Here is a 20,850-nt window from a genome sequence, read left to right on the forward strand (position 1 = left end):
AGTCAGTACTAATTATATACCACCAGAGATAAACATTAATGTATGAAAAATTCATTCCTATCTCGTCATCATAAACAAACGTAATAACACAGATGCTTATATCATCCCTTCTATCATGGCATCAATACAAATAACCACATTTAAATTTAAACTGTGTTGCAGAAATTTCATAGACATCTGACTGTTTCACTACACCTCTCTATACCGGGATCAACTCACTGCAACTCTTGAGTAGGCTTTCCACTAAATGTTGAAAAGCAGACACTGATATTTCAACTCTTTCCTCCACCAAAATGTCAGTTTGTACAGTGAATAAGGAAGTGTTGGTCTGTCTTCTCCTCAATGAATTTCTTATCCCAAAAATGCTCTTCTGTTCACGAGACTCTGGTGATTAATCTTACCACTGCGTTTCCATTTCCTTAAAACATATTGCTACAGATGTAATAATATAGGCATATGGTGCATATTCATAGTGATACACAACTGGATTGTGTATCCACTGAACTATCGCGGAATGTTAATAATAATAATAATAATAATAAGAGAACGATAAATTAAGAATTAACGTTTTCCTGGCAGCTAGTCTACTTAAACATGTCCATCTGATCTGAAGAGATCGGATGAACATATCGTGATTAGTTATTTCATACATTCCATAATTGTTCACGGCGAGATCTGTACCGCTGAAGCAACTAATATGAATTCAGTGTATTATGTCCGTTAACTGGATATTCGCCAGTCGGTGTGCATGCTTTATGAAAGCGAGCGTTTCCGGGAAGAGAAACACTCTGGCTCCGTTGAATACGACCGGGTGAAGGCACCTTCATCTAAAAAGCTCTCATATCGGCTCCTTGCGTTCTGGAAAGGATTCGGAGTGTCTTCTAATACTGTGCACATGAATGGAACACAACTCTTTTCCGCATTCTCAGCTAGTTTAGATGGTCTGACATTTTTATTTTTCTTCTTCACTACGCTTCTCATTTAATGAAAGAATCTCTAATACGCTAGGTATTCTGCAGTCAAATGCTAAGTGATGACTATTATTACAGATATAACACCTCATAGAAGTCCGTTAATTCGCCATGCGCCCAATTCCAGTAATGTGCACAGCAATTATTCAGCGTTCATCTTTTGCGTTTAAGCTCAGTGTGGTAGGTGGTTTGCAACTAGTGTATTAGAATAATCTCTGCAACACGGTGTATATAGATTTGTAATATAATGTAACTGTTAAATTTTGTGCCTTATAAGTAAATAACAGAGAGTTAAGAAATTTTGATTAGCACATCAATATGACGAATAGTGAATAGTTTATCAAGAACACTTTGCTAAATTATATATACATATATGTATATATAAATCTGAAAATCCTAATCTAAAGACCAAACAACTTTTTCAAGCCACTTCAGCCTCTACGCGGTGCTGTGATCATCCACGGAGTTAAGAAATTCATCCCCCTCCCTAAGGACAATCATAAATATTCATGTTGAGGCAGAATTCGTAACTACACTACAGTTTGTTGGTTGGGGATACGCTGACCATTTGGCCAACCAAGCAGGCAAATAATAGTAATCATCTCAACAAATATTACAATTATTAATATTACTATTACTAGGGTATTTTACTACTATTTAGTATTTATAGTACATATATTTTCTATTAAGTTAAAGGGATAATAAATCCCTCATTGATTATCCCTTTAACTTAATTTTCCCCGCCGGAAAAATAGCCTCTTGGCTCTTTATCATATATTTACTATACTATATGATACATTATATTACTATACTCTGTTTTGGAGGTAATTTAGCGCTCGTGTAAAATTGCTGGTTTTTATCTGTTTGATTGTGTTTTTCCTTAGACAATTATTATTTTATAGTATATTAGAATAGATTTTCGTGTTTTTAGAGTATTTAGTGTCTTTATAACATATTTTATTGTGATATTGTAATATTAAATACAGGTGTACAATGGAGCCGAAAACGCAGAAGAAACGGAATGCTAATAAGAACAGCGAAGTAGTAAACAAGAAGGTTTCCCCCCCTTCTTGTTCACTACTTCGGATGTTAAATCATGGAAAATAATTCAACATCCGAAATCGCTAGGTTAAAGCAGATTATTAGACAGACGACGAGGGAATTGCAGAAAGTCTTCGACGTTTAGAAGAACACAAGAAGAATAAAGAAAAGTTCAGCAGCAAAATGGAAAAGAACAAAGTACAGAATCGGATAAGTTAGAGCGTAATAACGAAAATCTGGTAAGTAAAGGTAAGTTTGTAAAAAGGAGGATATTATCTTAAAACATACCAATTGAAGAGTCGGTTATAATGTCAAGTTTTCCCGGAGCAAAAATTAAAAATATAACGCAAGAAATTGAAAAAGAGAAAAGAAAAGGAAAAAGGAAAAGAGGTTGTAGTTCTGGTAGATACCAACGACTTAACTAGCGATAAATTCAATATATGAGAGAGAGAATATGAAAAGGTTGTTGGAAGAAGTAAAGGTGAAGAGTAAGAAAGTAAAAATCGTTAGTATATCACCTAGATATGATGGAAATGAATTACGAAGAAGGGCTGCGATAGCAAACCATTCGATGCATGGGCTGTGTAGAGAGAATGGATACGAGTTTTTGGATGTGTAAAGTTAGTTTGAGGAAAGACTTGATTTGTATAAGAGGCCTACAATTGAATGCGTTTGGCAACAGGAGTCTTGAAAAATTATTAAGTGATAAAAATCTGACATAGAGAGTCAGGGAAACTGAATTCTAATAGGTGGAATCGTGAGCATCTGTGAGTAAGAGCGAGAATGTTATGTAACTGTGTATAATGATGGGAATGGTTATTATTATGGAAATGCTTATGGAGAGAGAGAGAGAACGATTCTGTATTCGCCCGGTTCGGACCGATCAAGCATGAATAAAGATGTATGCGTAAGTAAGGAACAAGATAAGAGCAGAGATCTGCAAGATGTCGAACTGTGTCATACACTACATGTCATACATAGTATAGTATACTATTTACTATTAGTATAATTAGTATTAATATTATAAACACCAATATAAAGACACAAATAAGGCCTATCTAATCCCCCTCCCTTTCAAAAAGGTTAAACCATGCACATGCAGTGGTTGTCCGTGGGTGAGTGTATTCGCCTCTACAGATTAATCGACCTGGCTTGCTATGGGTACTGAAACAAAACCACGAAACCACCGCCATATCTTATGTTCCTCAGATAAGCTCAGCACAAATTTAGAGAAAGATAGCAAAAATGCCACCCAAACAAACAAATTTATCAAAAACGAATGTACTCAGTTATTTGTATACTGAATTTTTGTAGTGATAAAAAAGTAACAACAATAATAGTATATATGTAAATATGCTGCATAATAACTAATATAATTATATTAGTTATTATGCAGCATATTTCTTATTATATAATAACTATATAATAAGAAACTTTATTGTTATTGAATTATTATTATCATTATAATTATTATAAGTTGTAAAATATCATCAGAAAATCATAATATATATGCAATATCCAATCATTTTTAGCACAGAAATTGTTAACAGTAGATTCTCACCTTAAGATTCATTGTTTATATAGACAAGTTTAGATGAGTGCAGATGTATATAGCTTATGCATTATGCTATTGTAAGCAGATATACACAAATGTATATAATGTAAATAGTAGGTATGAATAATAAATTTTGTGTGAAAAAAATTATTATTATTATTGAAATCCAATCTTTGTAGAAAAATGAACTATATATACGCAGCACCTAGTACTGAACTTTGTAAAATAATATGTTGGAATGTTACTCAACATGATGATTATTATATATATGCAAATACTTGAGAGATCAATAAAACAAATATTTGAGTGAAAAAAAATTCTATTAGGATTATTATTATTATTACCATATCAGTATCATTACTTTTACTATTGCTGTTACTGTTAACAAGGTTAGCAATAACAGCCACAAGATTATCAAACTGAACAAACCATTGGTATATTATAACAGGACTGCACTGCCTCGTTTTTTTTATAACGGAAAAGTATTTGTTTGCCAACTTGATTGAAAACTAAGGACTTTTATGAGTAATCAGTATTTTCATGTAACCATTTGATCATTTTATTTTTCTCTCATGGTAATCGTTACTTTTCTTTTGGGTACCTGTAATAAGAGCAATTTTAACCTATTGTCATGACATTGTAATATAATTTTAAATAATAGTTCTTGTTTGCTTGTGCAGCTTTATGACAAAATTCGGCGTTCTGAGCAAAAGTACAAGGTTGCAATGGAAATTCTTTCTTATCATAATACCTGTAAGGAGCATGAGTTCATTACTGTCATGGAAGCGCCACCACTTGAAGAGGAACATATGCTTCAAGAGTAAGGCTAACTTTTTTCCCTCTTGACATTTAAATAAAGTAAGAGAGAGAGAGAGAGAGAGAGAGAGAGAGAGAGAGAGACTTGGCTAGGATGGTGTGTAAGGTATCTAAAGTGGAAATTAAAACATTTGGGAAATTCAAATAATAATAATAAAATAATATATATATATATATATATATATATATATATATATATATATAAGCATCACAATGAAAACTATTATTATTATTATTAAGAGAGACCGCCAGGGAGGTCAGGGACTCATCGAGAGAAGCCATATACTACACGCACCAGATATCATACTTATTCTTGAATTCATTCACACTGCTTGCACTCACAACATCCATTCATTTGATATATTCAAATTCTGTCTGAAGATCGATTTTTTCTCACAATAAACTCAAGTTGCAGTTCTGATCACAGTTCGCTAGCTCTGTCAATCAGAAACTAACTAATACACCAGTTTTTACTTGCTAGATATGGACAGCAAGTAATCATAAAATATTTTTCCTGAATTTAATAAATACACAGCCGCATAACCAGTTAAACCTGCTGATGCGTTGTCTCTACTTAGATATGATTTATTTTCTTGTTTTATTTGACATTTTGGATTAAAACAGACTGTAGAATTGCGTATTTATTTACACTGCAAATGCATTACCATTTATAGTCCATGATTGACAATATGTAGCTCATCCCATTACCTCAATATACTATATGTCTATATTAATCTTTTCGGTGGCATGCAATATCTATTGATCGTGTATATTTAAACTTTTTATAACATGCTAACATGCAATATCTATTGATCTATCGTTGATCTTCACTGAACGCAGAGCTGTATTGCGGCAACAAGCTACATAAAGACACGGAATGAATCAAAGACAAGAGTTTGTTGCCGTTCTCAAATCTTCATGTATCACCAGCTATTTCACATGGCTGGTGATACATGCAATATCTATTGATCTATCGTTGATCTTCACTGAACGCAGAGCTGTATTGCGGCAACAAGCTACATAAAGACACGGAATGAATCAAAGACAAGAGTTTGTTGCCGTTCTCAAATCTTCATGTATCACCAGTTATTTCACATGGCTGAGAGAACCCAAATTTACAATTGGATGGGAATTTATTATATGAACAATTATATTATTATATTATATCAAGAATAACAATTATAAAAAAGCTGACCAGATGAGGAAGAGTTTTAGTTTTGGGAAGAGATAGTTAAGTCAGAGGGAGACAAATCGGGGGAATAGGGTGGATGTTCCAACAATTCATAGTGCAGATTCCTTAATTTTCCCATTGCCAAAACACCTTTGTAGGCAGGTGCATTGTCCTCATGAAAGATGATTTTTTTCTTCTGCAAACCTAGTCTTTTCTCACAAGTTTTTTCGTCTAGTATGGTTAAAATATCGGAATAATATTCCCCGGTTATTGTTTTACCCTTTTCTAGATAATTAATAAACAAAATGCCTTTAGCATTCCAACACACAAATGCCATGGCCTTTCTTGCTGATAGAACCAACTTCGTCTTCTTTGGCGCTGAACAACCGGCTTCTGTCCACTGTTTTGACTGCTGTTTTGATTTTGGTGTGTAATGGTGAATCCAAGTCTCATCCATAGTAATAAATCGACGCACAAAATCAGTTTTATTCTTATTAAAACGCTCCAAGCACTATTCAGAGATTTTCATGCGAGTCGAGTGCGTTTCTGATGTGCTGTGAGCAATCGCGGACCCGTCTTGCGCAAAGCTTTTTCATTTGCATTTCTTCATTCAAAATATCTCCTACGTTTTTTTGAAATGCCTATAGTCTCAGCAATTTCATGACTTTGACTCCCCGGTCATCCAATACCATATCGTGCACTTGATCAATGATTTCTGGTGTTGTTACACTTTTTGAACGTCCTTCACGTGGATACAAACAACACTTTTGCTTCAGACAGCCGTGTAAAACCTACTACTGTACTTGATAGAATGACTTGCAATTTCTCATGGATGCTTATGACAGATGTACCAACTTAGAAAAAAAAAATCTTGCCAATAGTATTGCCATCTATATTCGTGGCCGAGAACGTATATATAGTTTCCATTCCTATAGCTTTTTTTTTTCTCATGACAAACACATCCGCTCCAGAATAACTACAATACTTCGAAATATAGCGGGTGAAGGGATACAAGATCTTAAGGTCTAATGTAAGCCACTCGGATTCCCAACAAATTCTGTAAACTGGACAAGCTTAAGAAGGGCACCCACTGAACGCCGCTGCAGGAGAACAAAAATCGGATCTATCTTCCCCTTTTTCACAACACCACTCTCATTTATTATGCTTAACAATAATATTCTTCCTGATTAACTGCAAGTCCTATCCATCGTTTGTTTATGTCACACTTTATCTTTAGATCAACCTTTAAATGCACAAATACCTTTTATCTTATCGCCATAACTTTATCTTAAAAAGATAACTTTAAGATAAAGTTATCTTAAATGAGGGGAAGTAATGAACGGATGAATGGCTTATTTAACTAGAAGCATTCAGATTGGACTGTTAACTTTATACTTTAGTTGAAAAACGAAAATTATATTTTCCCTCAAACTAAACAAAGGTAGACCAAAATGTGCAGTACAAAAATATAGAAAACTTTGGTTTCAACCAAGAACAATAAAGCAAGAACATTTACTGCAATTCCGTCTAACTTTTTCAATGAGCAATATTGCGCAGTACTTGACTGTCCCACTACTGACAATATTTTGTTCTTTTACTTACTGTCTTTGAAGGAATTTTACTGATGTGTAACCGATATTTAGAATCTTATCGAAGGCCAAAATACCTTACGTTGCCATTGGGAAAATTTAAATGTCGAAAATATCAACTCTATACGGTAATTCATATTCCAGTCCCAGAAATGTAAAGACAATGCATGATTTTCTTCAAACAGTGTTCAACCTCCCAGTATACTTGAGGAATATTCCATAATTTACTTTTAGAAAGAGGAGCCAGTCATTCCACATGTTTTTCCATCGAATTATTACAATAAAATACAAGATTTCGTAATGATTATGAATTTTTTAAAAATTAAGTTATAGTATAAAAAATAGGTAAGAAATTCTAACACTTTAAGTTTAATTAAAATGCTTTACTTAAACGAGAATTTACTTAAAAATATATTAAGATACAGTGTAAGCTCCTTAAGATCCTTAATATGCTGTTAATCAACAGCATTTTGTAACATATATTCGACACTGGTGTGGCATATGCATTAAACTTTTTCCACTGTTATATTTTATTTATTTTTAGAGGTCTTATATAGCAACATCGTAAGAGAAAATCTTTCTCTGAAAGACTTGGGACTGACGATTGGTTTATAAGACTTTATTTTCTAAAATGAAATATCAGATTTCATTTTAGCACGTCTATAATGTTTAAAAAACATCAGAGGCATTCTTTACCAATGAAGGATTATTAAAGAGCTTTTATCTATCAAAATGTAGTGGCGTTTCGCTATACATTATTTGGTAGTTGAATTTTGGCAGAGACTTTAATTTAGAATTTTAATTTCCAACCACATTCGAAATTTTATCTACCACTTCAATTAGATCAACTTACATATGCAATTGTTCAGATTATTAAAAAAATCTTATCAGCAGCATGAGCATCAGTGTGATAAATATAGTGATCTCGCGCTCGTCTAATTAGAAATACAGTACTAATTATGATATGGCGGCTAATTTTTTATGCACGTTATTGCACTGTACAGAGCATGCGAATGAACATCGTATTTTATCAGTGATCAATAGCGAGTGGTTTTTAATGATATTGTAGCACGATAATTTTTTACCACTGATTATATAATGAAAAATCTCAATCTTGGGAGTATAACACGGCTGATAACCCACTGATGTTTAATTACATAAATTCAGAATGTTCCACTAGTTAGTCGATTCCAAAGAGGCTTTCAAATTTATATTTGGATCTATGAATGTTTTTTTTTTTCATTTCCTAGTCTACTCCATTGCAATAGCATGTTGACTTTTTCTCTTTCCAAGACTTAACTCTTCCTCTTTTGAGGAGAAGGATGTTTATTATTGTGATTTTGAAAAGAGAAAAAGTAAATATGAAATCTGACTTTTCTTCTTGATAGGATCTAATGAAGAGACGGAATTTTGTTGGAATGATAACAGATGAATGATAACAGATCATGAGTAGTTCGTTCGTTAAAGGATTGAGTAATTCTGGAACTATGGATCTGGATTCTGGATCAACCGAAGATGATCTTTAGGTTGCATTTCCTTAAAACTATCTGATTTAGTGTATGGCAGTGATACTTTCCGTGGAATGGAATTACATGCGTCGGAGAGGGAGGGGATCAAAAGATCTAATGGCTTTTTTGAACTGTCATTGTTTCCAGGGAATTTTTGCTGTGGTTTGAGCCTATCTTAATAAATTTTTCGATACGTCTTTTGCACATTATTGTGTGTTAATCGTTGTTAACAATGAATTAACAAAAGAAAGCACATAACCGGTAGTATACCAGAGGGATTCTGTAGAAGGACTACTGCTGTTTAATTTTTAGATAAATTATATCTAAAATGATTTCGTGGGGAGGGGAATACATCCAGTTTGCTGATGGTACTAAATTGAGAAAGGCAATAGTTAATAAAGATGATATGCAGATTCTGCAAGATGAAATAGACTAGAAGTGTGGGCCAATGATAATGGTTACCAGTTCAATGTCGCAAACTGTAAAGTTATGCATGTTAAGCTGAAAAGATAACAACCTATGTATAACACTTGTGGTAAGGCACTGAAAGAAATCGTTATGGATTTCAGGTTGATCCTGGATAGGTAGTTGAAGATCAGAGGATATGTTTAAGCCTGTCTTATTGTAAATGCGGGCAATATATCTCAAAGGATTACTTGGTTTTGAAGAACGCAATGACAAGTAAAGATAAAAAGTAATTATTTCTCTAAAGGGGAAAATAGGACTTTGATAAGACTACATATATTCCTGTGATTACAGATTTGATTGTTTGTTTGGTTTCTTGAGAAGAAGTGATGGAGAGTATCCAAAAGTGAATGACCAATATGGTTATTAGCCTGAGAAGTAATCTCTATATATTTTTTCATAACTCTCACAGCATTTATTTATAGGCATTGATGCCCGAAATGCCGTATTAGCAAATAAATGCCGTGTGCGGACTGGGATGAAGAGCAAATTGAAGGTTTACTCTTTAATATTCAGAATTCAGCAATATTTAGAAATGCAACCAAATAGAGGCAACACTTTAACTTCCAAATTATATACACTGGACAAATCCTTGTAATCAGATATGTAGAAGATAACTGAATATGGACAGACATAAATCTGTTTAAACGCACTTTATTGTAAAATCCTAAAATGAATAACAATGAATCATGCTTTGCATCGACGCAATGATAAATGATGTATACAGAGTGCCTACTTTATTAGGAACAGTATTTAATAACGAGTGAGACCCCCCCCCCTTCCTTTTGCCTTAAGAAGGGCCTTGATTCAAGTAAGTGTGTAAAACATTCCTCTGGGATGTTTCTCCACTGTCACAATGGCATCACCCAATTGTCGCATATTGGATGGCGGCAAGTTGCTGCTGCGAACTGCTTGTTCTACCTCATCCCAGAGATGCTCTATTCGGTTCGGGTGTGGGGACTGAGCTGGCCATACGGAGTAGCTATGCACTTTGTCGAATGGCACATTGTCGTGCTGGAAGTACTCATTCATATCTCGAGTGCTTCCACCAAGATAGCAAGTCTAATCGGCAAACATAATTAGATCCCCGGATACCAGTTGAATCTAATGTATGCCAAGAAAATATTCCCTGAACCACTACAGGAAGGGTCCATAGACGCGTCCTTCCTACTTGGAAGGAAGGGTCTATAATAGTCTTATGTCGTTGCCGTCATATTCTGGTTCTGCCAGTGTTGGTGATCACGTGCCCATTGGAGTCGCATCTTCCTGTTCTTAGCTGCTCTTGTATCCCATCGGTAACAGCGTGCGAAGAACTGTGCGCTCCGAGATGATGGTCTGACAGCTACTATTGTAATGAGCTGCGATTTGATTAGTTGTGAACCTCCTATTACGTTTCACAATCCTTGTTATTCTCCTCTGAGCCAATGAGCTGTTTTCGTCCACAGGACTGCCGTAGGCTTGAAGTTCTCTGACTATTACACCACTCCTGGTACACCCAAAACATCGTTGTTTGTGAAAAGCCCAGAAGAGTAAACGTTTATGAGATACTGTCACCAAGAATCATACCATGCTCAAAGTCACCTAAGTCATTTCTTGTGTCCATTCTAATGCATGAAACACACAAAAAAACAGGACCGTCAGATGCCTACCTGCCGAGTTTATATAGCAAACTGTCACGTGATTCACCGTCTTCAGGAATGGTTCATTTTCCCAAACTGGAAGGTGTTTCTAATTAAGGGACCACTCAGTATAAATCTGTTATACTTATCCGTGAAAAGTAGAGGACGTGGACTTTTACAAGTCAAGCAAACAGCATAAAAACAGAAGAGCACTGAATGACATTAAAATAAGGAAGGAAAAGATGCCAAACGAAGTCACAAAGAAAAAAGTAGTAAATGTAGTAGCTAAAAAAAATTGTAAACACAAAGAAATAGCAAAAAATCCGAAGATTGGAAAATTAAAGCACTCCATAGTAAACATCTGAAGAACAGTGAAGGAAAATTGACAGTCGCGTGACTTCGCAATAGCTTCAGCAAAGCACCATCCAGAAAGAGACAAAGTCTGATACTTGCTGCTGACAGCAAATGTCGGCAAATTACGATGATGATGATGATATGGCTAAGAAATGTCGGAAAAAGAATGCTTAACGCAGGCAATCAATTGTGGGAACACTGGGAGAGAGACTAGTTTCTGTAATACCAGAGGAAGATCGACGTAAATCGTTAGAAAAATATGAAAGTAATATTTCATATTACTTTAATTTCTTGTTTCATGTTTCATTTCTTTGTTAATGACTTTAACAGAGATTTACTGAATTTTCTATTTTACAGCTTCAACTTCTCACCGTATTTGTTGGATGAGGACCAAAAACTGAGGGCAGCGATATTTATGTTCCGTGACCTTTTTGGAGAACAAAAGTAAGTAGCCAGTTGCTAAATTCAAAACTTATTATCTCGCTGCGTAGGCTTCTATGGACATAGGACATTTTTAGAACTATTTTCTTTAGAACTATATAAAACCACAAAGACGTCAAATAGAAACTTTTTTTTTTTATTTTGAATAGTTTCGTAAAATACTTTGTTTCACTTCATCAGGAAATAACATAAACTAAAAACTAGAAAGCAAGTAATAACAGTTAACATCTCTAGTGAAAAATATTTGAAAATGTTTAAACAATGGAAAGCGTGCATTCGCTATTACGCTGTTTGCTGCATACTACTAGTAGATACAGGTGTGTCGGTGATGCATTAAAGAAGACCAGACTTGATGTAAAAGCTTCTATTGTTTTTTGTTACACTGTAGAGGACGCTTCATCATTTCAGCTGATTCTTTGAAGGCTTTTGAATAAACGCGGTAATTGATGTGGAGGATTTCAGTTCGTTGCCATTGTTTCCGTTGTATGTGCTGCTAGCTCTGATTTCTGTTTTCTTTCATTCTCAACGTCCTTGAAGTGTTCCGATTGGCGTATCTCACCAGATCTGCCAGTCTGTCATATGTAGTGTAGATCACAATTACAACTAATCTTGTAGACAGCTGTTTTTTGTCTTGTCAGGATATTTGCATCGCGATGGCGGATGCAGACGAAATTTTCTTTGACAAAATCATTACGGGAGATGAAAGTTAGTGTTTCCCTACGATCCTGAAACAAAGCGACAGAGCTCCAAATGGGTTGGTGAGACATCTCTTAGACCAGGGGTTCTCAACCTTTTCCAGTAGCGTACCACTATATTTAATTCAAGATATTAGATGTACCAGTAAGGCAGTGGCTCACGTACCACCAGTAGTACGCGTACCATAGGTTAAGAATCCCTGTCCTAGACGAAGAAATTGAGGTTTCGAAAGTCACGCATCAAAAAGTTGTGGAAAATTTTTTTGACTCTCAAGGGGTGGTTCACAATGAATTCGTAACGAAGGGAGAGAACAGCAAATGCAGAATTTTATAAAGGAGTTATGGATCGTCTCCTGAAAGGCATTCAACATGTTCGTCCCGCCGCATTCCAGTCGCCCGATAACGCGCCCGCTCACAAAACTGCAAATGTGCGTCACTTTTTGACACACAAAAGCATCCCCACCCATTACTCACCAGATTTATTTCCTCCAGACTATTTTCTACTCCCAAGTTGAACAAGAAGCTGAAAAGACACCAATTTGTGAATGTTTCAACCATCCAAAAAGCTGCAACTGATGAATTAAAGACAATCGAACAAGCGGATTTTCGGCAGCTCTCCAAAAATGTACGACCGCGCTAAAACCTGTATAGATGCCAATGGAATATATTTCGAATAACAATTTTTTTTTTATCTTTATCTCACGTATTTATGATTTTTTAAAAATAATTTTTGTCCTAAACTTGTGGATCGCACTGTGTGTGTGTGTGTGTGTGTGTGTGTGTGTGTGTGTGTGTGTGTGTGTGTGTGTGTGTGTGTGTGTGTGTGTGTGTGTGTGTGTGTGTGTGTGTGTGTGTGTGTGTGTGTGTGTGTGTGTGTGTGTGTGTGTGTTGGTTTATAGTTTATTTGGCACAAAAACTACAAAGGTCATACTGTGCCATAGGTTACAACATTAGATTTACAGAAAACTGTAAACAATAGTGTGTGTGTGTGTGTGTGTGTGGAATGCTGTCAGTCGAAACTGAAATATTTTTCATGTTTACGAAACAACTTATAAAATTATGACATTTTATTTATATATTATACTTAAAATAATTTTATAATACTTATAATTTTGTAATAAGTTATACTTTATGACATGAATCAAGTAAGGAAATGAACTAACACAGCCATAAAAAAAGGCTTTTTTCATGATAAATTTTTGTAATGGTAATGTCGTTTATTATTGTAACAATTCAGTCTAGCGTTATTTTTGGCATACGTACCGCAGATAGTTATTATTATTATAGTTCATTGTTATTTGTAATGTTTTATATAATATACTATACCCTTTGAATTATTTTGTTACTAAAATGGTCTGATTTAAATAAAAACTTAGATGGTGCAATAAAATTTAATAAATATCCGAAATACTAAATTTAATGAAATCCGTCCAGCCAAAATGGAGTTGGATACGGACAAAAAGGGAATTTAAAAAAGGGTATTTATAGTCATGTGAACCGTTTCTGAAGAGAAGTGTGCCTTTTGCTCCAGAATAACTTAAGACAGAAGGCAAGAAGTGCATCTATTTTCTTTAAGTTTCTCTTACTGTCTTTTTATTTTATCATTATTTTTTTATTTTTGAATAGAATATTCAAGTATTTATACTCAAGGTCGTTAAATATCGAAAATATATGTTCAGAAGCTTTTCTAGCTTTTTAACCTACTTCCGAATATCAATATTCGAATACTAATCCTTCACTTATAATCCGTTTTTTGAACCCCACGTAAATATACCAAACAGTAGCGGTAATAATTTTGTTTTCATTTTCATAATTACTTCATATGATGATTGTAATATAAAATGAAATGTAATATACAGTTATAAAAAAGTACACCTTTGTTATTATGTTGACCCAACATAGAATATTAGAAAGTGTATTAAAATCATTCCTATTATTCCATATCTCGTATATTATAATCAATCAATTTGTAACTGATATTTATTAAACATACATCAGTGGCGTTCACGTAGGCGTTAATAATGTATGATCTTCTTAAGAAGGGAGAAGGTCTATTTTTTCAACTCATTTTTTATGTTGCATGTGCTTTGCATATGCTAAATAGTAACGAAAACCAATACCACGGTAATCGGACAAAAATGGTATGATAAATTGGTATACTCTGTCTCATTTGGTGTAGTAACCCTTCCGCATTTTTCTTAAGGGGAGAAAAGAGATTCTGATCTTTAGATCCCAACTGTGTACGCCACTGATATTAATGTATAATTCTGCTACAAAACAATGTGTGTGTGTGTGTGTGTGTGTGTGTGTGTGTGTGTGTGTGTGTGTGTGTGTGTGTGTGTGTGTGTGTCACAAATATAAGCATTTCCACTTTATGAGAACCGACATTTTCTTTAATATACTATTGTTTAGGTTCGATCTTGAATGCGTGACACGGTTCACAATCACTGTGAAAAAAAACTACCGTCGAGTTCCATATCACAATTGGTCGCATGGTTTTAGTGTAGCCAATGCCCTGTATGCCATTGTGAAGAAGTCAGACGAAGTCTTCCGTCCGTTGGAGGTAAGTGAAGCGAAAAGTTAATAAATTGAAACAATTAATTTAGTCGAACAAGTGATCACGAGGTTTATAGAGTGGTTTTCATTAATTTGTTTGGCTTTCGCATCATCAAGCTTCACAGCATGTTAATTTCCCACACTTTCACTTACGGTATCAAAAAGAACCATGAAAAAATGAAAACGAAAAGAGAGATTGACGAACTTTCCGTATAGAAAAGAAGCACTAATAAACTTAAAATTTTTCATTCAATTGTCATCACGCTTACTGTACAAATACAACAGTTTCTAACAGACAATGATATCTAAAAAAAAAAAAAAAAAAGCTACCTGCACCAATCTGGAATCAGAACCAAATTTAATATTCAGTTTAATAGGATCAAGAACTAATAAGTTGAACCATATTTAGCATGCCTGGTTGGCCGAGTGGTTAGCGTATCCGCTCTCCAACCAAAGGGCTGGGGGCTCGAATCCCGCTGTGGGCATGGATGTTTGTGATTGTCTATGAAAATACAAGGGTAGTGGTGGGCGGTAGATGGCGCTTGGTGTAGTTGAGGTTCGTTGTAGTAAGTGGAGACAGTTGTAGAGCAGGTGCCCTCCCTCGATGAGTCTTTGGACTCCCTGGAGGGGTCCCGTAATAATAATAATAATAATAATTATAACATTTGATTCCCAATGCAGCTGTGAATCCAATTCAATTATCAACATAGCTTGCGTATTTATAGCAATCAGAACTCGGAGGGCATAATGGTAATGAAATACTTCGAGCTCATAGGCAAGAAACAAATAGATGAAGACTGGTGGGTTACTGCAAATGCTAGAGCTTCCTTTACTATGATCACATTAGGAACTCCACAATTTAGCAGTAGTACTTAAAGAAATTCTGCTCTTGCCTCTCAGTTCATTCATAAGATGAATTTCATCCAAAAGAGCTTATAATCATGCAGTATTGTACAAATGGTGAATATCAGTGAATGAGTTTAAGATGTGTAACAAACATTATGTGAGATATTCGGCTTATCCATCTCTGAAAGTTGTTAGTATGTATTTTAGATGGTAAGCAATAAACTAAAAGTATTCCATGTAGAATGGGCCTAAACGACTAGTCCTGGATTCTACTGAGGGGCTCAATAATAATAATTATTATTATGCGGCTTTATGAAAATCTTGCCATTTCTGTTGTGCAGAAAAACAAAGAAAAAATATGATTTATCAAGATCACGTCTTTCCTTTAATTTACATTAGTCTAAATTTGGCATCCATATTTCAGGATATTTTTTATTAGCATCGAGATGTATAGTTTATATACGGCCTCTCTTTCTTTCTTTCTTTTTTTTTTTTGTGTATCAATAATCTACAATCGCCATTCTTCTTCTTCTTGAGAAAGTTTCATAGTTGTTTTGCTAGTGCTCCAAAAAGACAAATACCACAGATGTTGAAATGACTGATGAGTATCTTAATTGTTCTTCCAAACGAACACTGACTATTTATGCTGCTTTGGAATGATGGAAGATCGCTACCTTTCCCAACAACAATGTCAGAAAATATGACCACCCATTATATATATTTGATACAACAGATTTACTCGGCTATATTGACATGATTAAAAAAAAATAATGACTAGAAGCCAAGAGATACCAAAATACATATTGCTGGCATCTGAAACCGTTCTGGATGTCATAGCATTGTTGCTCACGTTCACGCAGACATGATCTCGTGTATGCCAAACCTGAATAGCTGAAGAGTGATAGGCCATAGTTAGCCAACAGCAGGCCCGCGGGCTGCATGCGGATCGTAACGTGATTTTGTGCGGCCCACGGCAGGATAAAAACTATATTAAATTATATGTATTATCAATTTAGGAGGGGTGTGGTTGGGAGGAACGGCGCCCCTGACCTTAATGCGAATGGGTTAAAATTATTGGACTTCTGCTGTACTAACAGCTTGTCCATAATGAATACCTTCTTCCAGCACCGAGAAGTCCATAAGTATGCCTAGTACAGGGATACTTATTGACTTCTTTAGTCTCATCAGACCTATTTTCCTCAGTGTTGGACGTTCGTATGAGAAGAAGGGCAGAACTGTCAACTGACCACCACCTTGTTGTGTGCACTCTACGGCTTCAGAAACCAGATGCTACCATCAACGCTGGTAGGCCTAAGCAGCTATACCGCGTGAAATGGGAGGCACTGGAAAATGAGGCTGTGAGGAAGAATTTTGCAGATGACATTTCCTCCAGGTTCAAAGAGATTCCCAAGCATACTGCAGATGTTGAGGAGGAACGGAAGCTGTTCAGAACAGCTGTTACTGCCTCTGCACCCTCATGCTGTGGCAGAAAGCGGCTCGGGGTGGCAACGGGCAGTGAAAAAAGGACACCTTGGTGGAACAAAGAAGTCCAAAAAAACTGTCCAGGCAAAAAAGGAGTCCTACCTAACATGTTAGGGTCAGGTCATCTGAGATGCATTTGTCGTATGCTGAGGCAGGAAAAGCTGCTGCTGAGGCAGTAAAGACAGCAAAGCAGAAGGCTTGGGAATCCTTTGGAGAAAGATTAGACTCATCCTGTGCAAATGCAAACGAAGTATTCTGGAAGACCATCCGCCGCCTTCGAGGGAGGAAATCGCGCACATCAAGGGCAATTAAGGCCTCTGAAGGAGAAGGAGGATATCCTTATCCTTCTCGTTGTTAAAAGGAGAAGGAGGATATCCTTCTCCTTTTAACAACGGAGAAGGATATCCTCCACAGATGAAAGGAATACTTTGAGAGCCTTCTTAACCCGGGTAGCCCAGCAATTGTGGACATCCAAGAGGTGCAGATCGGGGAAATGACTAGTCTCACAGCAGAAGAGGGCCATTTAGTAATAAAATCGCTAAAATCGGGAAAGGCTGCTGGCGATGATGAAATTCGGCCCGAAATGCTAAGCCTTAAATCGAGACGGTGTTCTCTGGCTTACTCGAGTGTGTCAGGCTGCTTAGATATCTGGGCGAGCACCAAAGCAATGGCAGACAGGCATAATAATACCAGTCTTCAAGAAGCGAGACTAGAAGGATTGCAGTAACTATCGTGGCATCTCTCTGCTCAGCCTGCCTGGGAAAGTGTATGCTAGGTGCTTGGAAAAACGGTGCAGGAGCATAGTTGAGTCAAAGTTCCAGGAAGAACAATGTGGCTTTCGTCATGGTAGAAGCACAACTGACCAAATCTTCACTTTAAGGCAAGTCTTTGAGAATTCTTGGGAATATGCCAAGAATGTCTACATATGTTTTGTGGTCTTGGAGAAGGTATATGACCGGGTTCCTCGGGATAAGCTTTATCAAGTAGTACAGGAGTATGGAGTGGATGGCCAACTATTAGCTTCTATCAAGTCCCTGTATGAATGCTCAGAGTTTTGTGTCAGAGTAAACAGCACAAAGTCTGAACCTTTCACAGTCTCCGTTGGCCTCCACCAAGGGTGTGTTCTGTCACCCCTCCTTTTCATAATATTTATAGACTGGATTGATAGGCACAGCCAAGGCAGATGTAGCATTGGACGTCTGCTTTTTGCAGATGACCTAGTTCTGCTTAGCTCTTCCACAGATGACCTCCAGCGGACCCTGGATAGGTTTGTAGTTGTTTGTGCAGACGCCGGAATGAAGATCAGTGTGGCCAAAACTGAAACATTTGTGGTCGCAAGACAACCATCCCAGTACACTCTACATGTAAGTGGAGTCCCAATGAGGCAGGTGGAGAAGTTTAAATATCTTGGGTCCATATTCACAAATGATAGAAAATGGGACGTACAGCTAGATACTCGAATTGGCTTAGCAAGCTCAATATTGCGAGAGCTTGGCCGTTCGGTAGTATTGAAGCTGGAGTTAAGCCAGAAGGCAAAGTCTTCAATACAGTCTATGTCCCCATCCTCATCTATGGTCATGAGAGTTGGGTAATGACCGAAAGAATGCGGACACGAATCCAAGCGGCTGAAATGAGGTTCCTTCGAGGAGTTGCGGGGCTGACAAAATTCAACAGAGTCAGAAGCTCTGCAATTCGGGAAACCCTCAATACTAAACCGCTGTTTCTCCGTGTTGAGAGATCACAGTTACGTTGGTACGGGCACCTGGTCAGAATGACACAAGAGAGGCTCCATCAGCAGGCCCTCTTTGCCAAGCCAGAGGGTCGGAGGCCACGTGGAAGGCCAAGGACTCGCTGGATAGATTATATCCAAAACCTTGGGTGGACACGTTTGGGAATCCCACCAGAACACCTGAGCTTGGTGGCAGATGATCGTGACCATTGGAAGTTCCTCTTGCAGCTGTTGCCCCCACAACCCAATTAGGAAAGGTGGGCCTTGAAAATGTATGTATGTATCAATTTAGCTATTAGTTTCGACCGCAGATTTCTGATTGATATACTAGTTATATTCATTATTTCTAATGACGGAAACAATTCGTCAACAATGTCACAAAGAAGCCGACTGACTGATGACCACTTTCAGGATTTGTTACGAATATCGTCATCATCGTTGAAAATCGACTTTGATAAACTTGTTGCCGCACATGAACGCCCACAGTGTTCTCATTAAGTTGTATTATGTAAAAAACCAGAAATATGTAATTAAATTTAATTTAACAACTTATATTTAAATCAATCAAGTATTTTTTATTGTTCTTCCAGTAGTAAAATGATTTAACAAATATAGTAATTCAATATATATAACTACTGCCTTGAAAAAATGCAGAGTTTATTTTTATTTAAGTTCTGTCTAAAAGTGTATGGCCCGCGACGCTACCACTCATCATATATTGGTCCTCGTATAGAATGAAGTTGCCACGCCTGAGATAGGTTATAGGTTTTAAAAAGTGTAACAGGCTCGTCCACCACCTTTATCAAGAATTCGGAACACTTTGCTTCGATTGTTAAAGGCATGAATCTTCAAAACAATGAAATTATGGCAAATATCGATGCTATTTCCCTCTTCACTAATGTGTCTACAGAAGAGATTTTAATTCTTTTAAAAGATAAGTTATCAAAAAAAGTTATGCCGCTCTTGACCCATTATGTAAATTCTGGTTATTTTATTTTTTAAAAATACTATTTACAAATAGAAATTGGGCTTGGTCATTGGCAACCCATTATCTTCTATATTAGCAAATTTATATTTAGAAAACTTTGAGGAAAAAGTAATAAATTCCTTCTCATTTAAGCCAAGATTATGGAAAAGATATATTCAAGATGTTTTCTTAATTTGGAGTCATGGACCAGATTCTTTACAGGAGTTTCTGAACAATCAACAAGAATACAATTTGCCTCGGAATTGGAAGTTAATGGTTCTCTCCAGTTCTTGGATGTAAAACTTACTCATGTGTCAGAAAAACTAAATATCTCTATTAAAACCCACACATACCAACAGATTCATGCACAATCACTCATTATCTGCCCAGGAAGTTTGGCTTCATTTCTACTTTGGGTAAACGTGCTCTCTCTCCTCAGTGAAGAAGACAAGATCACCAAAGAACTACAGTTTCGTCCTACACCATTCAGAAAAACGCTATCCCAAACAGACAGTTCGTAAGCTACCTTTTAATCCACATGCTCACCGTACTGAAAATAGTACTGATGTAAAAGGCTTTATATCTCTACCGTATATCAGCTCCGTTTCACCAAATTTAGTTAAAATTCTCACGAAATTTAAAATTCACACTTCTTTTACTTCTCTTTCCAAACTCCGTTCCTTACTCGGTACACTTAAAACGAAACATGACAGCCTATAGTCTTTGGTGTAACTGCAAAGTGCCCGATTTTGGTCAGACAGAGAAATCCACTGAGGAGCGTATGAAAGAAGATGCGAGGGATATTACATATGGCAGAATTAGAGCTAGTGTACTATCTAATCACGTTCTTAATTCTGCTCGCTTAATAATCTAAAAAATATATTTTTATGTATTTCTCTTTCCATGTTATGCACCCAATGTAAAACTTGTCTTCTAAGAAGACGAAACTAGTTGTACGCTAAAATAATAAATAGTATTTTTTTTTTAATTTTGATATCTCTCGGCCTCTAGTCATTAATTTTTTTAAACACATCTATATTTAATT

The 20,850-nt window shown here is 36.1% G+C and overlaps 1 protein-coding gene across 1 annotated transcript in view; it reads left to right on the forward strand.

Annotated features, from left to right (window-relative positions):
- LOC150101111 (putative 3',5'-cyclic phosphodiesterase pde-5) overlaps positions 1 to 20,850 on the forward strand; it is a 250,271-nt gene that overhangs the window by 172,045 nt on the left and 57,376 nt on the right. The window contains exons 20-22 of the mRNA XM_090401842.1: positions 4,248 to 4,387; positions 11,447 to 11,533; positions 14,638 to 14,788. Coding sequence (XP_090257968.1) covers positions 4,248 to 4,387; positions 11,447 to 11,533; positions 14,638 to 14,788 — 378 coding nt within the window. The remainder of the gene's footprint in view (positions 1 to 4,247; positions 4,388 to 11,446; positions 11,534 to 14,637; positions 14,789 to 20,850) is intronic.

The sequence above is a fragment of the Typopeltis vanoorti genome, chromosome 12, assembly GCF_054136105.1.
Source record: "Typopeltis vanoorti isolate ZY-2024b chromosome 12, IOZ_Tvanoo_1.0, whole genome shotgun sequence".
Classification (NCBI taxonomy): domain Eukaryota; kingdom Metazoa; phylum Arthropoda; class Arachnida; order Uropygi; family Thelyphonidae; genus Typopeltis; species Typopeltis vanoorti.